Below are 26,182 nucleotides of genomic sequence, written 5' to 3'. Positions count from 1 at the left end.
CTGAGTCAAGCTCTACAATTATTATACAACCATGTACTTACTACTGAATATTACCCACAGTGTTGGAACATCAATACAATAACACCTATCCATAAGAAAGACAATGCATTAGATCCATCAAATTATCGTGGCATTTCAACTAGCAGCAATATCGGCAAAATATTCGCAATTATTCTGAATAAAAGACTTTCTAGAGACACAGAACATCATACATAAAAAACAAGCAGGATTCAGAAAAGGACACAGAACCATAGACCACATATTAACAATACAAACACTGATTAGTACCAAAAGTATCAATCAAGGAACAAAAATTTGTATGCATGCTTTATCGATCTCAAGAAATGTTTTGATACAGTATGGCAAGATGCACTCATGTACAAACTACAAAAGCACAACATAAGTGGCCCAATGTTCAAAATCATTAAAGACATGTACAGCAGCATGCAATTCCAAATCAAACTGGATGGGAAAATCGCGCCACTATTTCAATTAGAAAATGGAGTGAAACAGGGCTGCCCCCTAAGCCTAACACTTTTCAATGTATTTATAAATGACCTATCAGACGACCTCAACCTCAACACAGACCATATGCCAAAAGTCAACATAAAGCTATATCAAATCTGATGTATGCTGATGATATAGCCCTGATGTCAAAGTCAAAGTCTTGACTCCAAGAAAACATCAACCCACTACGACAATACACAGAGAAATGAGGCTTGACAGTGAACACGGAAAAATAATGACGTTCACAAAAAACGGACATAAATCAGAGAACACATTTTCACATACAACAAAACAATACTACAGAAGACAAATCAGTTCACATATCTGGGCATCAACATCAACTCCAATAGCACCATGACAAAAACAACACAAATACTGGCAGATAAAGCAAAACAAGCAGAACGTTATCTATCAACAATCTACATATGGGGAATACATATAAACATACAACAATGGGACCACACAGACACTGAAAAATGTCACCTAAGAATCTGTCGCCAGATATTATTCTTAAACAACAAAAACAGCAACATCGGATGTTGAATGGAATTAGGAGGGCTGCCACTCTTATCCATAGTACAACAAAGAGCCATAAAATATTATCAGCACATCGCCAAGAGTGGATCAATAACATTTGCATATGACGCCTTAATGGAGCTGAAACAACAGTGTTATCATAACTCTTGGCTGCAAAAACTCAACAACATCAAAACAACATACAACATTGACATCGATAATATTAATAAAGACCGTTTATATCAAATATCTGAAGACTACTACAATAAACTATGGAATCAAGGCAATAGCAGAGGGAACTCAAAACTACGGACATACAGACAAATAAACAATGAAATTAAACAAGCACCATATTTAACTGAATTAAATAAACTCCGTGATGTTGAAACACTGGCAAGATTACGCCTTAGTTGCCACAAATTACAGATTGGAGTAGGAAGACATACTCGTCCAAAAACACCACTCAGCAAGAGACTATGCAAAACATCTTGTAAAGCTTACTCTTCTGAAAGAAAGACTCTTTGCGATGACTTTAACAAGATATTTACTAATTTACATGACATGGACAAAACAGAAGTATTCAAGACAATCATAAATGTATCAGATAAACATTCACTGAAAACACTAATCCAATACATTGATAATGCAAACTTGAAAAGCAGCATTTAGTAACTTTCTTTGTTTTTTTAATAATTTTATTATAATTAGTTTGTGTTCATGTTCATTAATTTAACTTTATTACTCAAAGCCCAAAAAGATTGTAATTTCTTTACGATGATAATAAAGTGTTATTGTAACCTGTTGTTATATGAAACAAACAATTTGTGTTTGCTCTAACACTTATTTTGGTGTAGTTTGTCACATCCGTTATTTCTGCAGTACGTCATTTGTTAAATTGAGATACTAGACGAAAGTACCAGATAGTATTCACAAACACTAACTTGCACCAGATATTGTATAGTTAGATACGATATTCTTAGTCACTGGTTTGTACTTGATAGTATGTTGGTGGGAAGTGTAATGCATTTTTATTTATTTTGTATTTGAAACCAGGAAATTGAATTTAAAAAAGAAAAATGTATTCACAAGAATAAATTAGTTGTGTCAAACAAGTCTATTGAATACTATGTAGGTAGAACACTTCTTGTTCTAACTTACTTGGTATCACGTGAACAATAACTCAAATAGTACATGTACTATATAAAGGACTTCAGAAAGATTATTGAAATAAAAAAAAAGGTTTGGAATATGGTATATATGTTCAAGGAAACTGGCATGGACACATCAATCAATATGGCCTAAAATGACAACACAAATATTCACCAACAAATCGATTCAATTCCACAAAGAATAAATGTGGGAGATTAAAATTATTAATTTGACTGACATCATTCCGGAATTTGGACAATTAATAATTCAATTTAATTGGAAAAATTGTCATTTTTGTATAAAATGCCAGGTATAAAGCTCAACCAGACTGTACCGTCTTGAAAACGCAAAAAAATGTATGCTGTTCAAAATTAATGTATTAATATGTATTCAAAATATCCTTGATATCGGAGCTAGTTCTGCGGTTCTGTGTTGGGCTTCGTCCTCGAGTATACGCCGTAGCGTCGGTTTACAGGCCGGACTCTAACAACGCTGAAGTGCAACTCTATTCGCAAAATTGTAAAAATAAAGCAAGGTAATTTCTGTATACCATATAAAATAGATTACGTGCCGGGGGTATTGCATTTTGATTGGGAATATTCGTTAGCCAGTTCAAAACTGAACCCAAAAAGTTAAGGGCATTTGGGGGAAAAAATAACCCAAACTATGCTAAAATTGCCGAAAACCTTGGGGCCGACCTTGAAAATGGAGGAGACAAAACAACGGCGTATACCTGTATACTATTGGAGTACACAAATACTGCCCACCCCCGCCGGTGGATATTGATCACTAGACAGCAACCAAAACTGTTTTAATATATTTTTAATTCTTTCTCCATAATTACACAGGCGACAACGTGCTGGCGTTGTCACATCGATTCACTGTAATGATAACGAATTAGCTAAAGGAGTATTCAAGACGTGTCAATTATGTCATGATGAACAAATTTTCTGACTTATTCAGGGACATTTTATAGTAATATTAACAAATTGAGGCGATGTAACGACTGAGTGCTATGATTTCCGTCACTACACGATCGGTAAATTGATCGCATTTATTGTACTATCGCGTGTACGCCAGTCGACTGTGTATAAAAGTCAGCCAGGACGAACGGAGTAGGCATTATAATTATTGATAGTTTTCTTCGGTCATATAAATATACGCAAATATACGTCAAATATACGCTGCTGCTTGTCTAACCCAAAACAACAAATCAAGCGTAGAGAAGTATGGGCAAAATATTTACTGTAACGTCTCGTCACATATATGGATAAAGTAAAAAGTAAGTATATTGTAAAAAACATTTCAATATGCAAATAATAAACGAATAAAATAATTTGCATAAGTGATATAAAGGAGTTGACGAGTACATGATATCACTCATTTTGTCATCTTACTTAAGAATATTGCATTATGAAGATGAAATGGATTTTGTTGGTTGGCATTAGCATTAGTAAATATCAAGGCAATCATTTACTTAGCTATGAGCATGTTGTATTTACCATTTTGAGCAAAACTACTAATTTCGGGTTGGGTGCGATAATAATAGAGTTCGATATGTCACACCAAGCTCTGCTTAATCTCAATTTTATATCCAGACATCGCTTGATCCTTGTATTTCAGTTATTAAAAACATTATAGTATTGTTGTTTCCAACAACTAGCTCTCCAATTTTCTCAAAATCGAAAACTCGTCCAAGTGTTAAGAACAACGCACATTATTGAAAAACAAAGCAATTTGTGCGTAAATAATAAATAAAGACATGTATATTATGCAACAGATAAACAAAGAAAAGTGTAATGACCTAGTAGAAAACAGTAATACCATAGTTACTACGGGTTGTCGTATATGGCATTGTAAAACAATTTTCCCACTATTACATGTTCTTCTGCATTAAAACACGGCATAGAGAAACGTCGTGTGTGTCATTTTGGTTTATACGTGTATGTTTTGAGTGATTATTCAGCTTGCTATTCTTTGTCTGATTGCTGTTGTTTTCTATTCAATATTCTCATACCGTATATATGAGCTCATCGAACTGTTCCCATCATGCCTTGATAATCTCCTCGCCATGTATGAGCTTTAGCACCAGCTGTGCGCTCAAACGGATATATTGGCTACCATGTATTCAGCCCAGTAGCAATACATATAAACACATATATTTATTGAATATGACATAGATATATAATTGTAGAATATAAGTACATAAAACCGTAACATTGTTGACTTCAATTGCTGTACTCCCATAACGATTTGCAATATCATCTTCATCGTCTTTATTGTAGATGTTACCGATTGACAATAGTGTCTAATTGTTTTGAATCATATACATATTGAGGATTTGTTTGTAGATCATTCGATTTCACATAAACATCTATTTGAAGTATAGAAGCAATGTCTCATATGGTATGACATGTATTGTTATACCACTCTCTCAATAACACAACTATTTCTTTCTTGTCAGAAATCGTATGTAGTCCTGGATCCCAATAGACCCCAATCCTGGTAAGTCACTAGAACAAGTCCAATTGCTACTTGTAACATTCCTGTCAGCCATGACAAACTCGGACCAGTGGGACTTACAGGAAGCTATAAAATGATTAGCCTCTGAAAAAGACATATTTTAAATAAGCATTGATAATCCACCTTTGGAAAATAAAACTCCACTAACTATGAAACATCTCAAATCGAAGATAATTTGGAATGATATACAAGTATTGTCTAAACTAGTGTTAACTCTCCAACAACAGCATACGTCAGGGCAAAACACCCCCGGCAGAATTCATAAATTCAATATTTCCAGTATAGTTTTCTTACTCGCACAATTTCACACATACAAAACGCTTTGTATTAAATTATATTGCAACTTACGGAAACATATATCTTGTTCCACTAATGACAGATCATAATGATCTAAGCCTAAGGTTTCTCTATTTGCTATATTCTTAGAGGTATATATATGGCTGCGAGGTATTTGTTTTGCAAGATGGTTAACAATCTCCTGTTGAATTGAAAAAAAGAAATTGTTGAATTTCCTTTAACGTGTAGCGACTCATAGGATTCCAATAGACCCCAATTATAATTGGTCGACTTGTCGTTCTGTTTTATGATACCAAATCACCCGTCGTATATGTGAGTTAAATCGCCTAATTTGGCGTTCACGTGATACAATTGTCAAATGTTCTTATTGTCGTATACTAATTGTCGTATATATTGATCGCGTTAGAAAGAAATAATATTTTACATCGGTTAACATATATTAAATTAGTATACGACCAAACTATGACTGTATGAGCAATCAAATAAAAATGCATGTGGTAACACTGTACATTGACAGTTGGATAACATACCCTTGACCAATATGGAGAAGAAACATACAACCAATCAATGTTAGTCATTCTCATCATATCTTTTATATCTTTACTGACAATTTCTGCCATCACTGATACCTGGTTTATTTTGTCTTGGCAAGTTGAATTGTAGAAGAAACTCTTGGCTGATATCCCACCATTACCATGTTTACGATATACACATCTAGAAATAAAGTTATAAATTGTTAGAAATATTCAATGGAGGCCATACTCATGGTACTATGTAACTTTTTGTTCAAATTCCTCCATACTTTTTATAACAAAACAAAGTATCAATTTACAGGAAGATGCACATATCTTTACAAAAGTACTATATGCCAAAAATATGCAATTAGTTCTTTAAAAGGCATATCTTGAGAAATACTTTTATTGTTATTCTTTTCTTTATAACCTGCATTTTTTTTAGAAAATCACTCCAAAAGAGCGCACAAGTTTGACATTATTTTAGTACATATCTAATAATGTATTTCGTGACCCATTGCGTAAAATTGTTAATAAAAGTTACCCATCATGTTTAATATATGTATATTTGCTCCTGGATACAGTTTGATGTAATACTATCATATGTGTTAAATATTTATACCGAATATTGTATAAACACACACTTGTACTCAGTGGTCTTGTTTCTCCAGTGAAAAGCCATGTAGGATCGTTCTTGGAAAAGGTCCTTTATTATATTTTGAGCTGTGAACCGAATGTTATTAGTTCTGATTAGAAATTTGTGTACGTCATCAGATGGCTCTTCTAACAGGTACGCATGGGGTCTGTAATACGCTACACAGGCTGTGTGAGCAATCATCTGTTTTAGTTGAGTGGAACTGTTAATATGCCTCAGGTGAACAACATTATCTGATGTAGGTAACTTAATGTGAAATATATGGTTAAATTCATTTCGGGTCCTCTCGTAGCAATACGCGTCCCAGGCAATAACCGTAATTGTATCCACACAGTGTTTTCTGAACTGATTTATTGATGCAACTGAAAGAAGATCAGCTAGTCGGCTCTCGTTAAAAGTTGTATTGAAAGCTTTCATTTTAAGCTTACTATTTCGATGTGTGAAACTTCCTTGTACGAAGAACGGTGTCAGTACCAATGTTCTGCCCGTCAAATGAGCCATCTTAATGGCATTTATGAAATTAAAGTACTGCGTATTGTAACCTCCACTGCCATATCGTTGAATGGGAAGCAGGTAGTTCTGAAGACTCGATTGGTGTTTGTTAAACGTTTCACTATTGTTAGTTGTTTCAGAATCCCGAAATGTGGTGTTGACATCTGCTGAATGTGTAGTATTGACGTACGTGGTTGAAGTTTCAATAATATTACCATCAGCCGAAAAAGTGTCATTAGTATCAGTTATTGAAAACGTGCTGTTGACATCAGTGAAAGTGGGTGTGGTTTGAGATGTTATTTGAGTTTTCTTGACCTAAAATATAAGCAGAGAAATTAATTAATTTGCACATAATGATGCAGCGACAACATGTGTCATGTTCGTTTCTTAATTATTTTGTTAGCTTGCCATGTTTTATTATTGTATGCTGTAATTTTGTATTAATAACTTTCTATAAATTTGCAATGCAATGATCGACGCTAAATTACATATGCATCTTAATTTGACTTAATTAATTTACTTTTTTTAATTAATTAATTATTGCCATTGCTTATTTGTTATGAACTTTATTTAACAAAAAATAATTGATCTATTTATATATCCCAAACACAGCAATCAGCTTAAATGTTATGTGATTCTATACAAGAATTATCCTCGGGGCGGACATCCGGGCAGTTTCTACCGCCTGGCAACCCTCGCGGTGAAAACAAAGACCAAAAACTTGCAGGAAACGGTACTTTGTGATGGTTGTTGAGAGTCCCCTGAACAGTGTAACAAGATTAGCCCTACGTTTGTAACATATATGGATTTGGTTGTTCAGGATTACTTCAAAGTTGAGTTTGTGTTGTTTTCTCGAGTTTTCACCGGATCCACCGGCGTTCCACAGCAGCGCGCACAAAGCCCATAGAAATACGTGGTACAGTGGTGCGCGTCTTAGCAACGTAGAACGTCCGTGACGTAGCTCCCGAGGATATACCGCTTTATTCAATCAATTGTTCCTTTACAACAATGGTATTTCCTTACAGCGACAGTGATTATAAATATAACGTACTCATTTCTTCTAACGACGCTACTAATGCGTAACCCCCTGTCCATAATCCTCATTCCGAGCCTTTTCCTCCGAACTCCGCACTCATAACTAGAATTATTTGACCCAATGAAATAATATTACAGGTATGTATTTTGCAGTGCTAAATAAATCACTGATGCTCATAAACCACAATATGTGTTTTATAACGTGAAGAAGCGACCATGTAAACACAATGAGCTGAAGATAAGTACGGTACTGAGACAAACTTGTGTACCTGTCAAAACCAAGATAAGACGCTATGTCCATGATAGCAGCTCAACCGCCCTTTACTCGTCATATGAGGCAGAATAATATATTCATATTATTATAAATCCATTGACGGAAATTAATATGAAACTCTTCTGTGACCTGAATATGGCCGTATGTAAAACAAAGTGTCGTGGTCATTTACTCGTTATACCAAATAGTCAGTATCCAATTCAATATATTCAACATTTCGACCCAGTGACGAATCCTACATATGCCTATGTTGAATGTCAATTTCACCCGCGGAGACGTTAAAAGGAATGATATGCAATGCTTACCCGGTATGGCTCATAATCTGAAAACTCTGCTTCTATTCTAGAAGGGCGTGGTATTGTGACCTCGAGTGACTCTGTGTCATACCAGTTAATACGAAAATTAAAAATGAAAACTATGAATATAATAGAGAAAAACGTAACCGAGAAAGACCTAAACATACCCATCACACTATATATTACAATATAGGAATAGCAGTAGTAATATTCACATCTGTTCCAATATGAGTCTGATTTAATATGCTGGGCACGTTATTTATTGTATTTATTATGATAGAAACAGCTCATATATCAATACTGATAAATATATGCATCAAGTAGGTTTATGACCTTTCCCACGTGATTTAAATGGGAACTCCAATGATTGTAACACCATAAGCAGAACTACATAAACTATTAACTTTAAGGAGGCCAGGGTGGCTTAAACACTATAAACAACTACCCCCATCTCGGTAAAACAATATATGAAAATGTGAAGCTTTATTGTTCCTATTGTTCATTGAAACAAAAACATAAGAGAGTTTTTGAGTTTTTATAGTATCAAGCTTTTTTGATGTAATTTTTCCAGCATGTCTAATCCTTTCTGTAGCTAAAGTCCCTTAGTCAGACCTGAATTACTAGTATCGTGTGCTAGAGTTTTTATTTACTTTACGCCCACCCATTCTCAAAGACATTTTTCAGGAGAAATACGTTAATTGCAGTTCAGATCAGTTTAATCAGGCCATGACCAAAGACCAAAGCAAACTATTTGTTGACAGATTCACTCCCAAAATAATGATAGTTTTAGTTAGTTTAGATATATGCATATTCCCATGAATATATTCAATATTAAATAATGCAATATACATATACTGGGTATAAGTAAACAGATATTGTAATGGTGATAATAACTGGGGAAGACGTAAAGTTATTTTCTTGAAAAGTTAACAAACTTACTGAATTGTTCAAATTACTGTTTATTATTGTAAGCAAAACAAGGTCGTGGACCCAAAGTTCTTATAAATGATTAATAACAGTAAACTGTGGGGAAAACCAACTGTTGCCTATATACATGCCAATTTAAAGAACGTACACAAATCACAAGACAATTTCACTTATGTTTTGCATTCTGTACTAAATGGATAACATTCATCAGCATTTTTGTATCACAATTTCTTATCAAGGTTACGCTCTAATGTTGTTCTTACCATGTTCTCGCAATAAAGTATCAAAATGCCTGGTAAAAGCGTTAGTGTAACTTGCGACTTTTACTGTAATTTATACAGCAACTAGGACGCTTACTGAAGTTGTTGAGCGCCAGTTAGTGTAGGAAATAGTCAAAGCGTGGGAGCGATACTATAGATGACGTTTCCAACAATTACTCTGGTTTAATCATAATTTTACAGCACTTAATACATTTACATTGGCTTGACCAAATACGGGATGATGAAGCAAGATCAACCGTATGAATGAATCAGAATGACGTGAGAATAATCTCAGACACTCCAGACCACACCTGCCTAGGAACACAGAAATACAGAACTAGTAATTTGAAAGGGTACGAAACGACTACATGATTCAGGTTAGCAATAATGCAATTATACCACGGTTCAGTTTGTTCAGATGAAGTTTATTTTTATATGTCTCATCCAATTCTGTGATAACGAAATACCATAACGAAACTAATTAGCGTTTCTGTCTAACTAACAAACAAACAAATGCAGGATAAAATCATCAACATTTATTATGATCTTACAATAAACCTGTTCACTGAATATAATAATACATTACAGCTATGTAACATTATCCCTACAAAATATCTTGAAAGTAATAACAACTTTCCTTCAAACAATTATTCATAAGCATATTCTTCTCGCAAAATATAATCAGTCAACATAAAAACTTTGCCGAGTATATTGATGCGAGCGTACAGATAACATTTACCATGGAGATGATACCGGATTCATACCTGAGGGAATACACACATTAGTTCATTACAGATAGTCCAGCTTTATTCATCAAAACAGTCAGCTGAGGTAACGCCTCACTGTCCACATCTCTCCTTCTCCTCTCTTACAAAGTATTATAAAATCTATCATAAACTCTATGTCGTGGCAGAGTAAACATGCGATCAGCCAATCGCTGCAGGCGTTTGCACGATCACGTTTTTTTCCAAGGATATGTCTCACGATTGAAGCCTTGCAAAGTTGCCACTACTAAATACAATTAGTAAACCGTCTATTTATAAAAGTCTCGTAATATATATTTATAATGTCTACCCTAAACATGCAAGTTGTTGATCCTAAACAATACTACAACGGCGCTTGACTACAAGTACGCACGTGATGTCACTGTGGCAACAATATACACATACGAATTAGGCAGTTATAGTTCAGCAAATCTTACTATACATGAGTTCAAAGTCTACATAATAAATTACAAAATGGAACAAAAATGCAAAAAACGTCATGTAAACACTAATAAACAAAAATACAAAGTTATCTTGCCAGTTCAAAACTGCGTAGGTCTTATCAACGTTCTGTTCAGCTTGCTTCTGTCTTCTGACGTTGGTGGCACTATACATCAAACATCAACATCAAAGGTTTACAGCAAATCTTACACAGTACAGTACAACACTTAGTCAATCTAGATTAAAACTGAATTGATTAGCAAAAGAACTGAATTTGTAAGTAATGCCGAAATGACTATGAGCAATACAGGTATGAATATAAATTTTCAGATATTCACTCCTTGTAAACCAGTCATTTCTTTGATTTATGCATGCCAATGGTTATACGAAATACATTTTTTTACCAATAAGAATGGTGATTTTACAAGTACAAATGAATATTCTTAATACGAATAAAAATGGTGGTTTCACGAATATAATTGAGATATTACAAATACAATGGAAATTTTACGAATGCAAATGGAGGTTTTACAAATATAAATGGCGGTCTTACGAATACAAATGGAGGTTTTACGAATACAAATGAAGGTTTTACGAATACAAATGGAGGTTTTACGAATACAAATGGAGGTTTTACGAATACAAATGGAGGTTTTACGAATACAAATGGAGGTTTTACGAATACAAATGGAGGTTTTACGAATACAAATGGAGGTTTTACGAATACAAATGGAGGTTTTACGAATACAAATGGAGGTTTTACGAATACAAATGGAGGTTTTACGAATACAAATGGAGGTTTTACGAATACAAATGGAGGTTTTACGAATACAAATGGAGGTTTTACGAATACAAATGGAGGTTTTACGAATACAAATGGAAGTTTTACAAATACAAATGGAGGTTTTATGAATATATGTCGTCATTTATAAATATCAATTTAAATCCTTTTTGTATGAATATTGCAACACTCGACCTGCCATGGAAGACAGATCGAATGCAGTTATTTTCAAAGCGTTTTGTTTGACATGTTTGTAGTGTTATTTGTAGGCATCCCATGTTCTAAATGATGAATCATTTAACCCCCAAAACTGAGATCAAGTAAATAGAGATTTCCCTACCTCAGTGTTACATTACATTGAGTAAAAATCAATCACAGAGACAAACGTTAACATCCATGTTCCCCTTTTCTTGGCATAGCTGTAATATACACACTACAAATATACACCTGACCAAAAACACAATATGCACTGGTCAGTCCACAGTCAGGTTTATGTTATTACATATTCTACAATGATAGAGATGTGAAAGGACCAACAGTCAAACGGGGGCTATCAATGATGATGTCTGAACAGGTAATAAAAAAGTGAAGGACTTGTGTGTGACAGAATTTACCAAAGACAAGCAGTACATAGCAGACTACATTGCCTATATGGATGTGTACATATGGTATCTAACCTAATAGTAGTAATGTAACAAAACTTTAAAAATTTTAGGAACAATGAGTAATTTAATAAAAAAATTATAATTGATTTCTATTGTTTGGCTGTGTGCGAATACTGGTTATAATATTATGTTATGCTGATTTGTAGTGTATACCGCCTTAAGTCATTTATATTTTTATTCTGAAATCAATATAATTAGTAACGACATCTTCTGAAAATATCACCGGCTTGGTGTAAACAATGTTTTAGTACTCGCTATGGCTGTGGTGATGATAATGTACACGCAGACATAAGATATTGGAGGATTACAGTTGTGGAGTAATTCATCAAATTTATATTACTGCATGTCGAATAAGATAATTAGGATGTGTCAGCCTGTGATGTTCGTGTTATATTAAAAATGAAATGGATCACTATCTTTTCACTGGTCGTGTTTTTTGGAATGGCATGCAATATAATGCTTATATACTATGTACAAAGGGAAATATATCAAGGCTTAAAGTGGTCATCTGAAATAGGAAAGGTTGGTATAAATATATGGTTGTTTTAAGCCTTTTGTCATCTGTTTTAAATGCTTCAAACTAATTTTGTCATAGAGCACTACAGTATCCAGTATTGAGAATGATTACGCTAGTTTTTACAATAGACAATTAACAAACAAAAAACTTCTTGAAATAATGGACTCGTATCTCGCAAATTCCTGAATGTAATTCATGTTGTGTAAGATTAGCGGTCGGTGTGCTGTCAATCCATTGAATTATCTAAGTCGGGAGAATCATATGTGAAACTGGAAACCTTGAAACGGTTTACTGTTTACATATAAGTTCTTACTAATATATAATATTCACTATTGTAATATTAAAGTTTCTACAGCAAAAATCATGATAGCTAGGGTAAGAAATATTTTTTTTACAAAACACAAATATTTTTCAGCATAGCAGTAGTTGTGGTGTTTTTTATAATACGTCAGTAAATCTTTGTTTATTTCACAGGTAGATACGTATGCGTTTCCCGCAAACAACCAACATTTATCAGTATGGCCCAAACCAGAAGGCGATCCACAAAATACAACGCACTTAATAGAAAAAAGAAAAGTATATCGTTCTTTAGACAATGTAAAGTCGTACAAATATCTCCTCCCAGTACAGAAGATCAACGCAGGTGGCACAAATACCCAGTACGAAAATTTTGAAAATGCGCTGCTGTTCTCTATTCTCACTAACAGAACCATTGTTCTGACACCATTTTTCTTACATGGTGGTCATGTCCGTGGATTTCTCAAGCAACACATGCGTCATTTTAATGACACGTTTGACATAGCACATTTAAGGGCACTGTTGCCAATAGCTACGGTTGAACAGTTCAACAAATATTGCCCTGGTGAGAACACCGTTGCGGTGACGTGGGAAACGGTAACGCCGTACAAATATCACGTGACCACGCAGAAAATTTTCAACAGGATGTTGAATGTCCGTTTACCGGGACTTAAAGAACTTAGATTCCTGCCTGACATATACAATGTCACCGTCTCCGAATTTATCCAAATTGTACCAGAAACGCCTTGTTTAGCGTTCTACCGTCCTCATGAATTCCGAATCAAGGAAGACAGTTTAGTTAATAATCTTCGTCAGGTAATACATGGGCATCTTCGCAGGTCACGTGAAGTTCGAAATACAACTTCGATGGTAGTCCAAAATATGTTTGATGGAAAGCCGTATATGGGTTTTCATTGGCGAAATAAAACAACAGAAAATTAGTAAGTCAGTATGTATTCGATGTATATATATATTTAGAAAAGTCGTATAGTCGACTAGTACACTACACAACAGTGAAAACAGTGAACGAAAAATATATGGACCCAAGGTATACGTGAATTGATGTCAGGTGTTTGGAAAAAAAGTGAACACATCGTTCTCCACGTGTTGCACCAGCCATATACGTTTCTGTTCAATGATACAATGGGTCTACAACAGACAAGTGACATTTATGCCATCTGAGAACATCTTTATATATGAGTATATCTATATATATCGTACTGCATGGATACACCACAACATAGTGAAAATAACTTCCCTACCCGACAAACGTCAGCACGAGGTCATGGTTTTCTGAAAATCAGTACTACAATAAAGACTCATAGTGACCTATTTTAAATCCTGTACAATGATTGGTTAATCCGGCGTTCCATTCTTGTGATATGCAAATATTGACAGACACGTGCACGTCGCTGTGTTTGCCGCATTGTGAGCATCGAAAATTAAGCAGAACAGAAAATTCACTTTTTTTTAAATTAAAACTAATATAATACAAGCTTTGGACATTGCTTGAGACATATGACGAATTCATGTGTATTCTAACATTGATATGAAAGAATAAGAAGAGAGTACGTGTCCTTACTATTTTCAAACATTTTGCATCATTTTTAGTCAAAGTTTTCATTGCTTTTAAAGCTATATGATTTATTTTTATTTGGCTGATTAATATAGAAACGACAATTGTTGTTATGATGTATATGTCGATTGAATAAGATGTAATTTCCACCTTCTTTTCGATAGTTGTATATTTCATTTGAAGAAGCAGATTCCAGATAACTCATCCGTGAAGGGTGTATGCACAAATAATAAGAAGCAGGTAGAACTCATGGCGAACCTAGTCAGTCAAAATGTTGCTGACGTGATGAAAAGAAAGAAGTTAGAAAAGTTGTACCTTGCTACACCGTCTTGGTCCAGGGTAAGATATTTGTTTTCTAGTCTCTGGGTAGTTCATGACTGAACAAGAATGTCCTTTTCCCCCACAAAAATGTATCATACACCAACACTAATACTGATAGTGTCATTTTCGATTGTCTGCAAGTCATTTGATTTGTGCTGTTGTATTTAGAAATTTTCACGTGACTATGGATTTGGATCTCGTTTTGGTATGTTGTCATTTTAACCTTGAAATATGAACTAAAAGCTTTTATCGTTAACACCTCAATTTGTGGCAATAATATAATAATAAAAGTATACTGAAACCAATTAAACAATAGTAACATATGTTTTGTTCCATATACAAAATATAGCACTTAAAAATACAAATAAAGAGAGCAATTACACAAAAAACATAAAAGTAAAATTAACAATATGAAATAAGTAAATATTAATTATTTTAAACATTATATTTTATATCAATAGCTAGCAGTCAGGGATTTTTTATATTTATATTTAAACAGTTGTAATTTTGTTTTAATTTCTTAACTCAGTAGGCATGTTATTCCAAAGTTTCATACCATGTCTTTTGATATTACAGTCACATTTTTGAGATTTATGATAGAAGGAATGAATTTGATTTTTTTGGTGAGTGTTGTGATTGTGAATTGTTTTATTAGTATGAAAGAAATTTGTGAAAGAAGCTGGGAGAAGATTTTTGCAGTACTGGTACATAAACTGTGCTGTTTGTATTTTATTTATGTCAAAGACAGTCAGAGTATTTAATCTTTTAAAAAGGGATAGATTACTTTCTTTATAGTGTGATTGTGTAATCATGCGTAATGTTGTTTTTTTTGTAAAGATACAATTTTTGTAATTTTGACACATGTGTTTTTTCCCCAGACTATGTTACAATAATATAAATGGGGCAAAATGACAGCATTGTAAATTTATTGTTTTGAAAGCTGAATACTAATGACCAAGTAATAGTTATTTTACCTTACTGTGACATCATTGTGACAATTAGCACTTATTTATTTATTTTTTGGTATTAAATATCATTAAATTTGTTTCATTTTTAGGAAATGACTGACGTTTTATCTAAAAGAATACCACCCAATAATATTAAGACTGTTTCTGACGTCACAGAGCAAGCTACTTTTCATATGTCGGAGGGTGATTACTATCAGTTATCTCTAATCGAACAGGAAATATGTTACAGTGAGTATCCGCATTGACGTTAAAAAATTATATACTTCTATGTTTGTCACCTGAAAAAAACTGTTGAATAATGCGCTCATTAATATGCATATACAAATGACTGTTTTGCAGACATTCCTCTTAACTCACTGATATGTATGTAACATTGTATTGCCAGGCACCCCTTCCACTCATTTCAAACCAAGTTATACAGCTGTGCGGCATATCTTTGCAGTCAAACGCCAATCAAAACCGACATGAAATATGCGATTGTGCCGTGAAATATATATTACCCAATATTACTGCAATATATTGCTGAATTCAGTTCAGTTGAAGAATGTCACCAACTCATGTCTGTTTATTCTAGGAGCTGAATATTTTATTGCTTCCTGTCAGTCACATTGGTCGAAATTTGTATTGATGGACAGATCCGTTGACAAAAAGATGTCAATATGTACAAGAAACCTAAGTGGGCTAAACACTCTTCCGATAGATGAGAAAGTGCTTCTAACTTCCTGAAAAACAAAACATGTTAATTGACTCACACGTCCGATCGCTTACAAATATTATTACTCAACTGCTGTTGCTCGTTGCCATGGTAATTGGAGCTTAAACCCCCACGCATACGACATGTGTACATTTCGAGTGATTGCCCTTTCGCAACCATCGGTCAAGGGTCAAGCCTATGTCATGTTGAAATATTTTGAAACTCTGAATACATTTTGCATTGTCGATACAACAAACATTAGTATTTATTGTTCATCAGATATTGATTTCTTTACATCACCTGGGTACTTATCAGTTAGGAGGAAGCACGTAATATGAAACAGGTAGACCGTATGTAATCTGGGTAACATCTGTTGTTTATTAATATCATAAATTGGCCCTGTATGCGGTATTAAAATGCCAACATGAGGTATAGTTATTACCGTAGTAATATTGTAAATTGTGTTGCTCTCATTTACTGCATCATGTGTGCAAAGCTGTGATTCCATGAAAAAAAAAGTGTGGAAAAAATATTTGCATTGTATTATATTAAATAAACCGTTTCCATGGTAACTGGTGCATATTTTACGAACTTCACTGTTTGTTAAGATATAAATCCCGAATTGGTGTCAAATTGAAGGCTTTGAGTTCTACATTTGAACAAATTACATTTTATGCAAATTACAATTTGTATATTCAATATTATTAGTTTTATTTATTTAGTTATTTATGGCAAAAACATCATTTTGGTGTTACATAAATAATAAATCACGTTTATAACCAAGTAAAATAGCTACATAATAATGTAATACCGATAAATTATTAGCAGACAGCGATACAATTATTTAACATTAAATTTGACACATTTAATGTCATGCCATGTAATGTTTTTCGACAATTTGTATCTTGTGAATGTTTATATTGAAATTGTTACTCAAACAAGACAATGTAGATAACTGACTGTCTATTCTATGGCTGATATTGATTTAGAAGCGACCATAGAAATTCCTGATTCTCACACCTCGTTAATATGTGTACCTAATGTCATAGCTACAGTTTATTTTCATAATGAAAGTCCTATAAATTGTACAAAAGGATGGTAGATCCAACACATACTGACTTCACTGTATTATTTGTTTCAAAATCTATAAATTATTGCGTTATATTTATTATTATTTTCATAGCATATTTGTTTTACTACCATGTAATACTCAAATAAAAAAATCAAGGGTAATTAAATGTCATATTTATTTATTTTGACCAACGTTTAGGGTGCTTTAGAGCTCAAAACATTTACGTTTTTAGCCAATAGGCCGAAAATGTTAAAATGAACAAGAACATTTCAAGAACAATATCTTAGTATCACAGATCGAGGTATGATGTTCCTGAGTTCAGAGATAAGCATCTATCTTTTTTAAACTATGATCTATTTTTAAAATGTAGAATGTTTTTTTGAGACAAAACGCATTCTTGGGAGTAAATACATGTTCATTTCAAGAATTTGGTTCATTTATAGGTATGGGTAAGAATGGCTATACATTTTTTGCCCACGTAGCCTTAATATATGATGGCGACTTTAGAAATAGTAATAGAAACCTCCAAAGGCGGAATTAGAATGCATGAACTATGTTTTGAAAGTAACAACATATACACTTTTGTTTTTGTTATTACATTCTTTTAAAATATTGTTTGAGCGAGCAGAGCAGTGATGTAGATAGCATAACATGTACTCACCCTTAATGGTTTAGGTAGTGTGCCATTTTGAACACGAAATGACTGCAAGAATGAGATTACCACAACTACCAACAAAGTAATCAGCATAGCGTGTTTACGTATCTGAAAACCACTAGCTTTATTTTTAGCGTACTCATGGCTAGTGTCGTGGCTAAGTGATGAAACTAGTCTCTCTGGCATCCTGAGTGATATATATGGAATCAACTACCACGATTGCTTGATATATCATGTCAGTGACGACATATGACTCAGATGATATGTATTGTGTTAATACAAAGGACAAAATAACATGCATTGTGTTAAAATTAGTATAAATACATAAACGACCCTATGCCCTGTGCTAGTAGAGGGGAAGGCACGGCAGCTGTGACACGATATAAATTTACAAAAAAATTGAAACATGATATTGATGATGTATTTATTGTGATGACAAAGAAGTACACGATGAATCCTGTTCCAAACGTTGCAAAGGATATAATTATGGTCTTTAGAGAGACTATTTTGAATGTTCTGAGTGTAGATGAAGTTAGAAGACTGCTCATGATTGAAAAAATATCGGCTTTGTAAATATTGCCCAATTAATAAAACAATATTTACTTTAAATAAATTTTTGGTCATCAAACTACTTTTCGAGAAACGGATTGTTGTGACTATTTGAAAACTTGTACCATTGGTTCATGGGGGGGGGGGTATGTTGCCGTTCCTCGAATTGTAGGCTGGCAACATGGAGTCTAAAAACGTTTTAAATGATATTTCGCCAATATTTTTAAAATATGGTACTGTGACACATACTTAAATACGCTTTTTCATGTTACAATAAACTTCCTAATGGTAAATGATAACGTTACCATGTGATTAATGAAAAATATTGAGTAGGCTTCTAACTAAAGAAATTATGAATTGGCTGATATGGGCGTATTCCTGTGTATCATCAGTGTTTTAATTACTGCCCGCCCGTACGCCCGGCACTCAATCCTATAATATATAAATTGAACCACTTTTATAACCCCTTTCTTTTAACTAATAAAAATGAACAACCAGGAGATAAATCAGACTTCTTGACAGTGCGAAAAAGCAAGGTTTATTATGCCCTGAAAGACAACAATCAAAGAAAGCTTAGAAAGAACTCCCATGTGCTGAGAGTATTGGAGACACATTAAATATAATTTGAAATTACTTAGCTGAAAACTAATTATGCAAATCAGAAAATTAATATGAACAGATTTGAGTGTAAAACTAATGAGGTCTGCGCAATGTAACAAAAACTCTATGTACCAAGTTTAATTGAAATGTGATTAGAACCAAACAATTATGAATTATTATGCTAATTAGGGAATTAATATGAACAGAATTTTACCCCAAACTAATTAGGTTTGTACATTGTCCTAGAGCATCTTTGTACTAAGTTTCATTAAAATGGAATAATTAGTACTTTAGATATCAGTGTGAAAGCTTAAAATTGGTTAATTATGCAAATTGGGTAATTAATATAAACAGATTTTAACCCACAATTATCCAGGTCTGTCTATTGTCCTACAGCATCCATGTACAAACATTCATTGATATGTGATGATTAGCACCTGAAATATCAGTGTGAAAGTTGGAAATTGGTTAATTATGCAAATTAGGTGATTAATATGCACAAATATTTACCAAAAACTAATTGGGTCTCCGCATAATTCTAGATTCATTGAAATGTGATGATTAGTACTTTAGATATCAGTAGAAAAGCTGAAAACTAATTATGCAAATTAGGTAATTAATATGCACAATTATTTACCCTGAAACTAATCAGGTCTCTGCATAGTCCTAAAGGATCTATGTACCAAGTTTCATTGAAATGCGATGATTAGTACTTGAGATACCCGTGGAAAATTAACTTATTATGCAAATTAGGTGATTAATATGCACAAATATTTATCCGAAACAATCAATCTCTGCATAGTCCTTGAGTATGTAAGTACCAAGTTTCATTGATATGTAATGCTCACTACTTATATCAAAAGCTGAAAATTAATTAATTATGCAAATTAGGTAATTATATGTACTGATATTTCCATAAAAACTATCAGGTCTGTGCGTGTCATATGACATCTATGTACCAAGTTTAATTGAAATGTGATGATTAGTACTTTAGATATCAGTAGAAAAGCTGAAAATTAATTATGCAAATTAGGTAATTAATATGCACAATTATTTACCCTGAAACTAATCAGGTCTCTGCATAGTCCTAAAGGATCTATGTACCAAGTTTCATTGAAATGCGATGATTAGTACTTGAGATACCCTTGGAAAATTAACTTATTATGCAAATTAGGTGATTAATATGCACAAATATTTACCCGAAACAATCAATCTCTGCATAGTCCTTGAGTATGTAAGTACCAAGTTTCATTGAAATGTAATGCTCACTACTTATATCAAAAGCTGAAAATTAATTAATTATGCAAATTAGGTAATTATATGTACTGATATTACCATAAAAACTATCAGGTCTGTGCAGTGTCATATGACATCTATGTACCAAGTTTCATTGAAATGTGATGATTAGTACTTGAGATATCAGGAAAAACAGAAAATTGACTAATCATTATGCAAATTAGGTAATTAGTATCCACAGATTATTACCAAAAACTAATCAAAACCTAGCATTAGTTCAGAGCATCTATGTACCAAGTCTCATCAAAATCCAATGAGTGGTTGTTTAGATATCAGTGGAACAGTCATGGAATCACTAAAAATTAGCTAATTATCATGCAAATTAGGTAATTAACGAGCATGGATTTTTACCAAAACCTAATCAAATCTGCGCATTGGCCCAGAGCATCTATGCACCAAGTTTCATCAAAAACCGATGTATGGTTCTTGAGATAGCAGTGGAACAGTCGGACACACATACACACATACACACACACACACACACACACACACACACACACACTAACTGCAAAGACTCCCCTTTTGTGCTTCGCACATGGGAGTCAAAAACTGTTTAAGTAAAATTACTGTCCAGTATTTTGTTTATACATGTCCCTATTTGAAGAAAAAATTTGGCCCATTATCCATACCTTTGGCAACATGCCACACATCAAAGTAATGTGATGATTCCGGCAGTTCTTCTCTGATGTACTTGGCAATTTGTCTGTGGCGGTCAGTCACCAGTTCTCCAATATCTGCCTTCTCTTTGATTACAGCTATACTTCTCTTGAGGCCTTCTATCTCCATATTGTAACTATTACCAACTTTATTTGACTAAAAATAGAAATATTTTAATAGGTTATTTTAATGTAATCCAATTTTATTCAGTACCAAATGACCTGATGTTTAAAGGATATGAAAAGAAAATTTTTGTCTACAGTATCTTCGATACATATCTGTACTAACTGAATGTCAATGACTTTATTCATCTGTAATTCAATGCTGGTGCCAAATATGGTCACAGTGGCCAGGGCTGTCAGCTCTTCCATCACCTCCATCAACCAATGGAGCGTAGTCTCTGACTTGTCCCATGAAATGGTCCTGGTTTAATATCCAAACAGACAGCACTGTTGGATAAAGATACATCCGTTGATGCTGGAAGAATGTCCAGCTAGTTATTGCCAAGCAATTCATATGTGTCAAAACACGTAACACCTTTGTAGGATTGGCACCAGCAAAGAGAATTGAAGCTGAAAGCAGAACATTGCCTGCAGGTGTGTTCTTAATCAGGGGCTGGCTACACCATTCTCTGACAAAGTCACAGTTGAGGCACTTCTGCTTAATTCTGATGCAGGTTCCACATTTATTTGTGATTTTGCCTTCAGTCTCAGCTTTACAGTTGACACACAACTTAAACAACTCCAATAAATTGGGTTCAAAGACAAGGTATTTTTGTTGTCTGTACGGTGCTGTCACACAGGAATCACTAAAATTGTAAAAGGAATAAAGTTATTACTGATGTAAGAAAAGTAAAATATACATGAACTATGTTTCCTCTGAATTTTGAGAAATTGTAAACAGCAAAAAGGGTAGTAAATTAAAAAAAAATGGTAAAAATCATTGATAACCCACTCTTTGTTAGTAATTGCAGTTGCATGCTAAATGTTGGCTTACCTCATACAGCTCGTCTCCATAGAATCCTCTTCATCAAGGTGGCTAGGTTCATACAAACTGAAGTCAGATTCATCCTCAGTGTCATAATCACTCTCATCGTCATCATCACTGTTGATAGGTGTTGATGAACGTTCAGGCCTATGGACAAGGTTTGGGTTGTTTCTTGATGGAACTGGGTCTGTTAAGTTACACTGAACATATGTAGTTGTTACTGGTGGAACCAGGCTCAGGGAAGTCTGAAAACCTAAAGAAAAGGTTTTGGCCTTGATTTCAGAAGATTAATTTATAACATAGCTTGAATTTGAAAATCAAGCCTAAGACATACATGATGTACATGTCATGCATATTGTAAGTACATGTATATGTCCAGCAAATTCGTTTTTATAGATAGCTAAATAAATATTACCTTTAGTTCTTTGTTTAGGCTGTGCCTGGATTTTAACCGATTTTTTCACTATTCCAGTCTGACAACCTACTGATCTTGTCTGTACAACCTAATAACATTTATTAAAAAAAAAGACAATTAGTTCACATAATGCACATGAACAATTTGAATATGGGCATTTAACAGAACAAAAATATATTCATGTGAGTACATACATGAGACAGAAAATTAACAGGATTAGTCTGCATGGCCGATTCCTTGGTACTTGTAGATGTTTGGGTGGCAGCGTCTTCCCTTGGTACACCACTATATAGTAACAGGATCTGGAGATGCTTCCTCCATTGCTGCCACAGGTGTCTCATTACTATTGTCTGTTTGTGATTCACCACTGATAACATACTTGGGCAACACCAAGCAACTATTCTGATTGTTTATCATTTCCTCAACCATCTGAGTTCAAAAAAAATAAAAAAAATAATAAATAAAAAAATGCATGTAAAGAGTTGGACCTAACCCAGCCTTGAGGATATGTGCTGATATATATGTGTATCTGGATAATACATGTATAAATAAATATGTTTAAGCAGTTCATAAATAAAGTAGGAATGTATACTATTTTGTAAACAATGTTTTTGAGTTAAAAGGAACCATGTGAACATAAACACTAGTAAATGCCATGGCTATCCATTGAAAATCTGCGTAATACTGGTAAAGATGTGGCTCTTGTAATATACTAGTAATCACATTGCTACAGTATTATCCTAAATTATCTAACCATTTTGCTATGACGTCATTATGGCAGTCGATCGGGTTGAGAAAATTGGCACAGTAAAAAAAATGGCCGACGGAACTTCTCGTGCATTATAAAGTTTAAGACAAACTATTTTTGAAAATCTTAACGTTGTTATTTTTATTAAACTCCACCTGAACAATGAATCGGTAATATTAGAAAACCGATAGATCGCGTGTTCTATTTCCGGTATGACGAAAACCTACAACTGCAAGATTGAAACAAATGAAACTGTACTGTTGCGAACACTAAAATACAAACACAATCATGCTGTCATATTTTTTTCGAAGGGATAAGTACTATGTACGAACAAATACCTTCATAAGTAAAACACTCTCAGTTTATTAGTGATCTGAGTTTTCATGTATAGACCATTTTTCTAAATTATACACGCAGCGACGTCACTAAAAAATGATAGAACGCCCCGGTATGACCCGTGCGTCCAGTGACACAAATAAACAAAACAACAAAATAGGCATAATAAATCATAATTATAAGTAATTTTTTACACTGTCAGTATTTTTTATTGCAAAAATAAACTTTACCCTGTCCGTGGTTGGAGCAAGTACCCTATATGTTTTATTTCCTGTCCCATTCATTAACGTGCTAACCACCCTTTTAGCGTGTAACCACAGGGAGCCCAGGAACTATAATCAACTGTAATACGCAGTCTCTATGAGCGGGGGGGGGGGGGGTATCGGCTGGTATCTAGTGTAAGAAATAGACAAGGGATGAAGGCTCCAGCCAGCTCACATTTTTTAAACTCGAAAAAACAGACGAAAAGAATGAAAAATAAAATATAAAAAAAATACCAGGTTGAAGAATATTAGTTGCTTCTTCAAATTTCGCCAAAGCCCTACCTACATGTTACAGATATCTGCAGAATAAATCAAGAAAACTACAAAAAATTTACTCCATTTAGGAATTCCTAACGGTTTGCCCGAACGCACGGCACAGTTGGAGGCGTGGCCTGTTCAGCATTTGTCAACAACCAATCACAAGACTGGTTACGAACCACATCGAGGTCACGTCTCGGTTAGCCTTGCTCAACTGGTTCGTAACCAGTCTTGTGATTGGTTGTTGACAAACGCTGAACAGGCCAGCAATCTGGCTAGGAAAATGGAAAAACAGACGGGAATGTATGTTCGGGGTTAAATGGCCCACTTCGCCGATCAAATTAGTAGGAGTGTACTTCTCATATAATAAAACTGAAGTGAACAAACTAAGCATTGACAAACCATTACAAAAATTGAAAAGCGTTTTAAACCTATGGAAATCTAGACAGCTTTCACTATTCGGGAAGATACAAATTGTCAAAACGCTGGGACTGTCCAAGTTCACTTATATTTTGTCTAACACTAGTGTTCATTCCAATGTATTGAAAGATGTTCAAACAATTATTTATAACTTTATTTGGGGTGGAATTGATCGTGTGGCAAGGAGAACCATGATCGGCGGGGTGGGCCAGGGAGGGATAGGCATGACTGACCTATTCATACAGAAGAAAATTCAAAGAATACTGTGTCTTAAACGTGTTTTGAGTAACGAAACAGACCACCCATGGAAACTTTTTGTTCTAGATAAATTTAGCAGACTAGGGGGAAATATTTTATTGAAATGTAACTTTACAACTAAACTGCTTCCATTGAAGTTCACAGATTACATGCTTGAATGTCTAAATACATGGGAAGAAATCAGTGTAAACATGCACAGTGATGTGAATCAGATCCTGTGGAACAATAGGTTAATAACAATAGGTGGAAAATCAATATTTTATAAGCAATTGGATGAACTAGGAATACGGTATGTGTCAGACTTGTACTTAAATGGTAAATTTAGAACATGGGAAGAAATTGATCATAGGGATCTGTCAATGGTAGATAAACTGAAGTGGATTGGTTTGTGTGCTGCAATTCCAGCAGTACTTAAACAAGATATCAAACTGAAAAAAAGGGAAATATCAATTGAAATTAGAAATGAACAGATACCCCTGGAAGAGGTATCTAAAAATACCCTGAAAAGAATGTTCATAGGTAAAATATTCATGAAACCTGCCAGTGAAAAAACCATGGAAAATATTCTAGATTTGAGTATAAACTGGAATTTAATGTACAAAATGATCACAAAACTAACAATAGAAACAAAAACTAGAGAGTTTCAATTTAAATCATTACACAACATATTGTATACAAACTCCCACTTAAATAAGGTCAATCCTGTGCGATTCCCAGAAAATAAATGCACTTTCTGTAATCAACACCCAGAAACACTTGACCACCTTTTCATGTCATGTAAATTTGTAGAGAGCCTCTGGCAAGATGTGATAAAGAATCTAGGGGAACCGCTTCAATTGGATAAAGTACCAGGTAAGCTGTGTGCAGTTTTGGGAGATCCGGAATACAGTTGGCAAATTAACTTTATTAGTTTGATGGTGAGAAAACATATTTATTTCTCAAAATATAAAAGTACCAAGCCAACTTACCAAAACCTAATGCATTTATTGCGGAAACATTTCCAAATTGAAGGTCAAATTGCTAAACAAAATGAAAAGGAAAATGCACACTACGAAAAGTGGTCTCCCCTGATTCCCTACATCATAGAATAAATAATGAAATGTATGTATATGACGAGTTTCATTTTTATGTTAGAAATGTATGCTATATTATTGAACAGCCCAAATAAAATTGCTTAAATACAAAAAAAAAAAAAAAAAAA

General features: G+C 33.9%; 1 protein-coding gene and 1 long non-coding RNA gene across 2 annotated transcripts; one reads left to right on the top strand and one right to left on the bottom strand.

Annotated features, from left to right (window-relative positions):
• Positions 1 to 4,315: 4,315 nt before the first annotated feature.
• Positions 4,316 to 6,439, bottom strand: LOC146729821 (uncharacterized). The gene is made up of 4 exons (XM_085494883.1): positions 6,149 to 6,439; positions 5,523 to 5,706; positions 5,044 to 5,173; positions 4,316 to 4,779 (listed from the first exon to the last, which is right to left on the bottom strand). Exons 1-4 carry the CDS (start codon positions 6,340 to 6,342, stop codon positions 4,619 to 4,621), a joined length of 669 nt encoding a protein of 222 aa, XP_085351009.1. The 5' UTR covers positions 6,343 to 6,439; the 3' UTR covers positions 4,316 to 4,618.
• Positions 6,440 to 15,807: 9,368 nt separating this feature from the next.
• On the top strand, positions 15,808 to 16,723 carry LOC146729820 (uncharacterized). The gene is made up of 2 exons (XR_014928068.1): positions 15,808 to 16,001; positions 16,348 to 16,723. It is a non-coding gene; the product is annotated as an uncharacterized LOC146729820 (long non-coding RNA).
• The last annotated feature ends 9,459 nt before the right edge of the window (positions 16,724 to 26,182 follow it).

Source organism: Saccoglossus kowalevskii, chromosome 21 (genome assembly GCF_978046115.1).
Source record: "Saccoglossus kowalevskii chromosome 21, keSacKowa6.1, whole genome shotgun sequence".
Lineage (NCBI taxonomy): Eukaryota > Metazoa > Hemichordata > Enteropneusta > Harrimaniidae > Saccoglossus > Saccoglossus kowalevskii.
The sequence above is the reverse complement of the archived record's forward strand: the minus strand, read 5'-3'. Positions and strand labels throughout refer to the sequence as shown.